Source organism: Microtus oregoni, unplaced genomic scaffold, assembly GCF_018167655.1.
Source record: "Microtus oregoni isolate MIOR12 unplaced genomic scaffold, Mior012 000019F_ref0000042, whole genome shotgun sequence".
Lineage (NCBI taxonomy): Eukaryota > Metazoa > Chordata > Mammalia > Rodentia > Cricetidae > Microtus > Microtus oregoni.
In genome coordinates this window covers 3,569,630-3,578,296 of record NW_024543078.1, presented here as the reverse complement: position 1 = coordinate 3,578,296, position 8,667 = coordinate 3,569,630, and the positions used below count along the sequence as shown (strand labels likewise).

The 8,667-nt window shown below is 58.6% G+C and overlaps 1 protein-coding gene across 5 annotated transcripts; it reads left to right on the top strand.

The window, feature by feature from the left end:
* The first annotated feature begins 594 nt into the window (after positions 1-594).
* On the top strand, positions 595-7,969 carry Adamtsl5 (ADAMTS like 5). 5 transcript variants are annotated; one of them, XM_041668730.1, is made up of 12 exons: positions 595-804; positions 2,471-2,664; positions 2,758-2,849; positions 3,041-3,101; positions 3,207-3,315; positions 4,278-4,405; positions 4,854-4,965; positions 5,421-5,507; positions 5,592-5,755; positions 5,865-6,054; positions 6,153-6,224; positions 6,369-7,969. In XM_041668730.1, the coding sequence occupies exons 2-12, from the start codon at positions 2,533-2,535 to the stop codon at positions 6,668-6,670; spliced, it is 1,449 nt and encodes a 482-aa protein (XP_041524664.1). In that variant the 5' UTR covers positions 595-804; positions 2,471-2,532; the 3' UTR covers positions 6,671-7,969. The 5 variants fall into 5 exon arrangements, with proteins under 5 accessions (XP_041524664.1, XP_041524667.1, XP_041524668.1 ...); XM_041668733.1 differs by lacking the exon at positions 3,041-3,101 and having other exon boundaries at positions 2,592-2,664; positions 2,755-2,849; XM_041668734.1 differs by lacking the exons at positions 4,278-4,405; positions 4,854-4,965.
* Positions 7,970-8,667: the final 698 nt, after the last annotated feature.

The following is an 8,667-nucleotide window of genomic DNA, read 5'->3' as shown; positions in this document are numbered from 1 at the left end:
TCCCTCCATCCCCAACGGGCTTGCGGGGCCTCTTGAGGGGATGTTGGGGACCCGGGTGCAGAGTTTGGTTATATAGGGGAGATGGATACCAGGGCGGGGGTCTAATTGGGGGTAACAGGGAACAGGGTGGGGAGGCCTAATTGCGGGTGATGGGGACCGATTTGGGGGGTCCCTGGGATGGATGGTAGGGATGAGTCGAGGAGCCTGGGTTGAGCGTGTGATGGGGATGGGGTTGATGAGTCTAGTTGCGGGGTGATGCAGACCAGGACCGGTACTCAGGATGGGAGGTCGCCCTGGTACACACTATCCCACTCAAAGCCCCAGCTCCGCGCGCATTCTCCGGCCCTGAGTGCGGCGCCCGGAATAGCAACCCGGTAACCCCCGCGCACCGCCCCGCAGCTGGACTTCCCAAGGTCATTGGCACCCAGGATACCAGGACCAATGTTGGGCCACGGCGCTGCCTGGCGCCGTCGGTCAGTCCCCTGCCGCAGCTCCAGGCCCAACCCAAACGCCGGTTCCTACCGCACGAGGGCGCCCCAGGCCTGCGCCCTCGGTGACCCTAGTCTGGGCGCGCCTGGGAGGCCCGGTGGGAGGGACCGACTGAGTTCCCAGTCCCGCACCTCGGGGGCCCCGCTGCTTCCGCCAGTCCCTGGGGCGTCCCAGGGAAGCCTGGACGCCTTACCTTGGGCTCTGAGCAGCCGGTAAATTCCTCTTCTCATCTTGCCAATACCCCGGCTGGTGTGGCGACAATGCAATTGGCTCCTTTCCCTACTTGGGGCGAAAGCAGTGATCCCTAGGATGGCGGTAAGTTTCGGGGTCGCGCTTCCTCTGGGGTGGAACTGAGGCTGAGGACTGGCTTGCCCAGTGACTGCTCCGTCAGTGCAGGAGAGGGGTGTACTGCTCCGGAAAGGGCATAACTGACCTGGATATATGGCCCCCCAAGAGGAGGTTGTGGGATGACCAAATCCCCTCCCCAGCCTCTCCCTTCCCGGGCCAGCCCAACCTCTGGGGCCGCAGAGGGAGGGCTCCCGGCTGCCGTCTTGAAGCAACTCCCCAGGGTTTCCAACTTCTACAGCCACCTCGGTCCCCAAGGCGCCCTAAAGGGTGGAATGACAGCGTCAGACTGGCTGACAAACGGGGAGAACCTGGCTCCAGCCGGGCTGGGGGACCCCCGCCTTCCCCTTCATCAGGTACATGGGCCGTGTGGGCTGAGAAATTGAACTCCTGTGTGCCCTTCAGAGCGCTGGCCCCGACCCCAGAAGGGACTCACGGGGCCTTGGTTCCCGTCCCTCCTGGCTTGTCCTGCCAGGCTCCGATCACGAGGAGGGTGTGGGCCGACAATGACTTCATCCAGTCCCTGTAGATGGGGAAACTGAGGCCTCTACTCAGCCCTACCCGCCCCCTTCCTCTGCAGACCCCCTGGGCATCGCAGCCCACACTCCTGGCAGATGAAACCATGATGTTGGAAGGAGGCCAAATCAGCTTTCCTCTGCCCGCCACAGGGGATCTCCATAGACTATGGGTGTCCCGAAGCAGAGAGGTCCCCAGGGGCAGAGCTGGGAGGAATGAGCCCCTACTGGCTGCTCCCTCTACAGGGTCTCAGAGACTCAAGGACACTGCACAGACAGGGAAACTGAGGCCTGAGGAAATGGAATGGTTGGCTCCCAGCCACCCAGGAAGTTAGATGGAACTTGCACCACCTAAACACTGTCCTTGAAAGATTCTTCTCTTCGTTGGCACTAGGACCAGCTGTGTGCACTGGAACAGAACACGCTAGCCAGGAGTTGTGGGGCATGCCATTTATTTATTCATTCATTTTTTTTTTATTTTGGTTTTTTGAGACAGGGTTTCTCTGTGTAACAGCCCTAATTGTCCTGGAACTCGCTCTTGTAGACCAGGCTGGCCTAGAACTCACAGAGATCCACCTGCTTCTGCCTCCCAAGTGCTGGGATTAACGGCTATAAAGTGAGTTCCAGACCAGCCTGGACTACACAACGAGACCCTGTCTCAAACAAAGAGTTGGAAAGATGTTCAGGGTTAAAGACCTCATCCTGTGCTTTAAGAGAACTCACGCTGGGTACCCAGCACCTTGTCAGGCTACTCACGACTGTAACCAGCTTAACTTAGGGGTCGATGCTTCTGCCATCTTCGGACACCACACTAGAAGTAAAAATAAATTCTGTTATTTCGTTTTTAAGGACACAGTTTATCTGTGTAGCCATGGCTGTCCTGGAACTCGCTCTGTAGACCAGGCTGGCCTCAAACTCACAGAGATCCGCCTGCCTCTGCCTCCTGAGTGCTGGGATTAAAGGCGTGCGCCCTCCCCGCCATCTAAAAACAAGATTAATTTTAAAACAAGTAACAACGCATAAAATTTCCTAGTCCCCACTGAGTGCCTGACCTGAGCCAATAATCCCCTCAAGGCTTTCAGGAAATGGGGGCGGGACTGTTGTTACCTCATTCTTTTTAGAGACAAGAGGGCCCAGAGAGGTTTAGCCGCCATCGGGGATCACACAGCCAGCCAGGGCTGAGATGGCAACCCACCCTGGTCCCGCTGATCACCGCCTCTTGGAACTTCTGTGCTCCCTCAGACCCCGCCTCTTCCGGAATCTTCTGCTCCTGTTGTGGGCCCTCCTGAGCTGTGATTTGAGGGGTACTGCTCAGGTAGGGGGTGAAGGAGCCCTGGAAGCACACAGGAATGTGGATGGGGGACCCCAGCTCTCCTTTTGGCTGACCCTCCTCTCTGCCCTCAAGTAGGGTCCCGGGGAATGGACGCCCTGGGGGTCTTGGAGCAGGTGTTCCAGCTCTTGTGGCCGGGGCGTCTCGGTGCGCAGCCGCCGTTGTGTGCGGTAAGTCGGGAGCCCCTCCCTCCGCCGCCGCCCGCCCGGCCGCGCCCTCTGCCTGCCCACACACGCAGTGTGCCCTTTAATCCCACGGAGCCAGCTGGAATGCGGGTGGGGCTGGTGGGGGCAGGCGATGGGAAGGGGTCCCCGAGAGGGTGGGGGAGTCCTGCTCCGCTCAGAACACCCTTTTCTTCCAGACTTCCCGGGGAGGAACCTTGCTGGGGAGGCAGCCATGAATACCGGGTGTGCCAGCTGCCGGTAAACCCCAGAGTCCGCCCTGAATCTCTCTTGCTTTGTTACACCCACCCCAAATAACCCTCTCGGTGTTGCTGGTCTGATCTACCCGTCTATACCCTTTCCCAGGACTGCCCGCCAGGGGCGAAACCCTTCCGAGACCTGCAATGTGCTCTCTACAATGGCCTTCCCGTCCTGGGCACCCAGAAGACCTACCAGTGGGTGCCCTTCCACGGAGGTGAGTAATCTGACTTCCTGGGATTGAAAAGAAACAGAGAACTTTGAAAAGAGTTAAGAAATACCCACAGAGGCGGGCACTGGAATGGGGTTTTGAAGCATATGTAGAGCTGATGGAAGAAAAAATGGTCCCTTTTACACAGGATCAAACTCCAGGCTATGGATTGGTTTAGAGTTTTATCCAGAGGCCAACAGTTTTCAGACTGATCCCACTAACAGGAAATGTCGCACGGAGCTGAAAATAGCAGCTTATATAACTGGGTGCCCGGGGCAGCACGCCTCCAGACTGAAGGGAGACAGGCAGCTTCGGCCACCGGAGGGGTGGAGAGCGATAGGACTTGCCTAAAACGGAGAACCTTTCATCAACCCTTGGAGCCCTATCCTGTGCCCAAGGCATCGACTAAGTTGGCCTTGTCTCCGCCTGCCACCAGCCAGCCTGCAGGGCTTATCTGACAGAGAGGGGAAACTGAGGTACACTACAGGCCAGTAGTACAGCCATGCTCCAGGGCTAATAAAGGCAGTTTTATTGGGCTTGAAAGAGAATGAGCGCCAGGAGGGAAGCGGGTTGGGGTATGGAGAAATGGAACCAAGAGGTGTAGGGAAATTTATGGCCGAGAGGTGGTCCTGCATGCCCTTAATTCCAGGACAAGAGAGGAAGAGGCAGGTGGATCCCTGAGTTCGGCCTGGTCTACAGGGCTAGTTCTCCTACAGCCAGGGTTATGTAAAGAGACCCTGTCTCAAAAAAAAAAAAAAAAAAGAAAGAAAGAAAAGAAAAGAAAAGAAAAGAAAAAAGGCAGAAAGAAAGTACATGACCTGGAGAGGAGGGGATGGAGGTTGGCCATGAAGGGCACAGCGCCTCGGGGAAGGAAACTGGAGGTGAGGGCTGGGGAGCTACAATGAACTGCGGGTAGGGACTAGCGATGAGTTGGAGGCCCCGGGCTCACTCATCCCTCCCGTCCTCAGCACCCAACCTGTGTGACCTCAACTGCTTGGCTGAGGGCCATGCCTTCTACCATAGCTTCGGCCGCGTGCTGGATGGCACCCCTTGCACCCCAGGGGCCCAGGGCCTCTGCATAGCAGGCCGTTGTCTGGTGAGGACCCCTTGGCCCCGCCCCACCACGGTATTTCCCTCCAGACTCCGCCTTTATATGTGACCCCGCCCAGACGGCCTCTGACCAATTACATCAGTTCCCGCCTCTACAAACTACTCCGCCCATCGCTGGGGGGGAGCCTCAGGCTCCGACAAAGCCCCGCCCATCTGGCTCCAGGCTCCACCCACTCCGCGAGTTACCCGCTCATAGCTCCTCTCTCACAGGCTTTGCTCCTAGGGCCTTCTTTCAGATCCCGCCTTCATCTCCAAGCCCCGCCCACCCCTGACCCCACCCATTCTGCTCAGCTCACACTAGGTCCCTGCCGGCACTTTCTCCAGCCCCGCCTCTGCTTCGCCCTTAGCCCCGCCCACTCGCGACGCCCGCTCCATCTGGCCACGCTCCCTTCCGCAGCCCCGCCCATCCTGACCCAGTGCCCTCGCCCCCGCAGAGCGCTGGCTGTGATGGGCTGCTGGGCTCCGGCGCCGTCGAGGACCGCTGCGGCCTCTGCGGTGGCGCCAACGACTCGTGCCTCTTCGTGCAGCGCGTGTTTCGCGACGCGGGTGACTGCCCCGTCCCGCCTCAGCGCATGCGCTTGAGGAGTAGCGTTGAGAAGGGTGTCCCTTTAACAAGGCGGGCTCCCAGGAGCCAAGGTTTTCGTTGATTGGACATTCGGAGGCCCTCCTCGAGCCTTTCTCCTGATTGGCTCATGTCAAAGCGTCCCACGCTCTCTGGGGGGGGGGAAAAATGCCCTTTTAACCCCTTTCCTGCCTCTTCTCCATAGCTTCTCATTTAATCCGCAACTATCCATCCCTGCTCACATGACTCTGTCACCCAAAGTGCACCTCTCCACTGCGCACCTCAGCTCATCCCTCCCTGTGCACCCCAGAACATTCCTGCGCACCTCAAAGCATCCCCTGTATACCCCAGTGCGTCCCGCTACTGTGCACCCCTGAGCACACCCGAGCATCCCAGAAAATCCTGCCTTGCTACACCCCCAACCTCCCGCCTGTCCCAGGTGCCTTCGCCGGCTACTGGAACGTGACTCTGATCCCCGAGGGCGCCAGGCACATCCGCGTGGCCCAGAGCAGCCACAACTACCTGGGTACGGTGGGGCATCAGGGGAAACTGAGGCTGGGGTGTGGGGACAGGCAGTTTCCGCGAGCGCAGGCTGACTGCTTTCTTGCAGCGTTAGTGGAGCGCGATGGCCGCTACGTGATCAACGGCGATGGGGTGCCCAGCCCACCTGGCACCTATGAGACCGCGGGTACCCGCGTGGTCTACACCCGCGGCGTGGGTCCCGAGGAGACCTTGCAGGCGCCCGGCCCCACCTCCCAGGAGCTGTTGTTGCAGGTGGGCGGGAGTGGACGGTTTGAGGCGGGACACCGGGGTAGGTTAACTGGGGAGTCAGGGGTCCGAGGGGAGAGCGGGCCGCCAGCTCCCGCGCGCCCTTCCGCTCCAGATGCTGCTGCGGGAGCCCAACCCAGGAGTGCACTTCGAGTTCTGGCTGCCCCGGGAGCGCTATGGTGCCTTCCAGGCTCAGGCGCAGGCCCTGGGCTGGCCCCTGAGACAGCCTCAGCCCCGGGAGGTGGAGCCTCAACCTGCCGAGACCCCTGTGGTCCGGGAAGCCATCCCTGCTCGGGATGCACCAGGTGAGATGGGGACAGCGGGAGCGGGGTCAGGCAGGAAGTAAGTCCGGCCTGTGTCACTCACAACACCCTCCCCGTCCCCCCCCCCCCCCCCACCGTAGACCCCTGCGGGCCTTGCCCAGACAGCCGGGGCCGTGCACACCGGCTTCTCCACTACTGCGGCAGCGACTTTGGTGAGACCCCTGACCTTTGGCTCCTTCTACTGACCCCAATGACCCTTAACTCCTCCTAGATAGTTGCTCTGACCCTCTCCATTGAACTCAGCTGACCCAAAGGCCTTGAGGGTCCACCTGACCCTTGGTGTCACCTTTGCGCAGTATTCCAGGCCCATGTGCTGGGCCGCCACCGCCAGGCCCAAGAGACCCGCTATGAGGTGCGTATTCTGCTCATCTACAAAAACCACTCGCCGCTGCGCACTCGAGAGTATGTGTGGGCGCCAGGCCACTGTCCTTGCCCATCACTGGCTCCCCATCGAGAGTACCTGTTGGCTGCCAGGCGAGTGGTCAGCCCTGATGGCACACAGGACCGGCTACTGCTGCCCCACGCTGGCTATGCTCGGCTCTGGAGTCCTACAGAGGAGAGCCGAGTTCGTCTGGCTGCCCAGCGCTGTCCAGTATAAACCCCCGGAGGTGGGAGCCTCACCAGATGTCCCTGCGACTCAGGAAAATCTCCCGCCTGGATTATTTTGAGATAGGTTCTCACTGTTTATATAACCTTGGCTGCATAGACCAGACTGGCCTCGAACTCACAGAGGTCCACCTGCCTCTGCCTCTCCAGTGCTAGGATTAAAAGCCGGCCTGCATCATATCTAAGAACTTTAAGGACCTCCAAGATCCTGGCTACTTCCATCAAACGAGTTTGGCCCATTCCTTCTAAAATTACTATTTAACTTTTACAAGAACTTAGAAAAAGAACAAATCCCTTCCCTGTCACTTACCTGCTGTACAGGCTCGGGGACACCCTAGTAAAGTGGCTGTCACTGTGCTCAGACATGCTCAGACACACCCATTCTCATCTTTTCCTGACACCCCCTGCCAGTGCACTGGACCCATTATGAGACCAGCACAGGACGGATGAGAGACTGGGAGCACACAAGAGAATCGATGAACCTCCAATCCCGCCCCTCTTCAGGCTTCTCACATCATGGGTGTCCCTTTAGGCTGTCCCCTCTGGGTCCTGTCTCTGTCATATGGTCTAACCTGTCTTCGGTGACCATCCAGGTCTGGCTGGGATCCAGAGGTCAGCTTTACCCTTGCTCCTCCACAAGAGCTCCTCTGGCCTCTATCTCAAGTCCTCAGTTTTCCCATCTATTAGCTCTCTGTGGACACTTGGCTCTCTGATGAGCACTGACTGTGTGCGGGAGACCCGGCAAGTCCTGGGGAGGCACAGTGCTGTTGTGGGAAAAGCAATGGTCACTTTGTTTCGTGGTTATGTGATAGTCTTTTGTGGCACCGGGGTGCAGAGAGCACCAAGAACCTCTCCCACATCCCAGACAGCGTGCAGCCCGGGTCTACAGGGATCTGTTGGATCCTAGCTCCCCCTGGTGGCGGGACCATGAATTCCCAGGCGGGAAGATGGTCTGCAGGGGCCAGTTCCAGCAGGCCTTGGGGACCTCACACCCACCTATAACGGCTGCCCAAAGTGACACTAGAGTCCAGGGCAGTGTCATCTCTGCTCGGGTCCTGGTGCTGAGCCCGGTACACATGACAGCACGGGTAACCCAGGAGTAGTGGGAAGGCGTAGGTGGCTGGTATTACTGGCGCAAGCCAGGAGCGTGAGGCCTGGCTCTTCCCCTGGGTACTGCAGTACTGCCCAGACTGCTGGTTCCAATGACAGACAGGGAACTATCCCCCAAAACGCCGTTAATCTCAAATTTGGCTCTTTGTAGTAATCAATAAAGGGGGATGTTTTAACTTGAAAACATTGAGAGTCATTAGTAAACGAAAATGAAGACCGCAGGAAGATACCTTCGCTGGCCAGGCCTGGGATCCCAGCGGGGAGGCGGGGGATCACCAGGTCACCTAGGAAGCTTAAGGAGAGCATCTCAAAATAAAAAATAGACAGTCAGGCGGTGGTGGCGCACGCCTTTGACCCCAGCACTCGGGAGGCAGAGGCAGGCAGATCTCTGTGAGTTGGAGGCCAGCCTGGTCCACAGAGCGAGTTCTAGGACAGGCTCCAAAGCTATAGAAAAACTCTGTCTTGAAAAATAAATAAATAAAGTAGACGGAGGGCCTGCCATTGTGGCGCAGATGGTAGAGAGATTGCCTGGCAGGTGTGAGAACCTGTGTTCGAACCCCAGGAGCCGGGAAAAGGCTGTGCAGAGGATCCTGGGGCTGATGGCTGGCTTAGCCAGGCCCATGGCTTCCTAGATCAGCGAGAGTCAGTAAGGTCTCACCTAGCCTAGGCCAGACCCTGGTGTCCCCTGATCCTGTCCTAACCCATACCTGGCTCCTCTGTGGTTTGAATTAACGGGCCAGGTTGAGGAGCAATCGAGCTTCTGGCCTTGACAGGAGGGCCCCTCCTTTCCCCTGCCTCATCAATGGCTGACCCGGGTGGGTGGGGCCCACTTCAGAGGGGAGGAGCTATTACCAGTTCCCTTTTGCAGCCCCCCCTGTA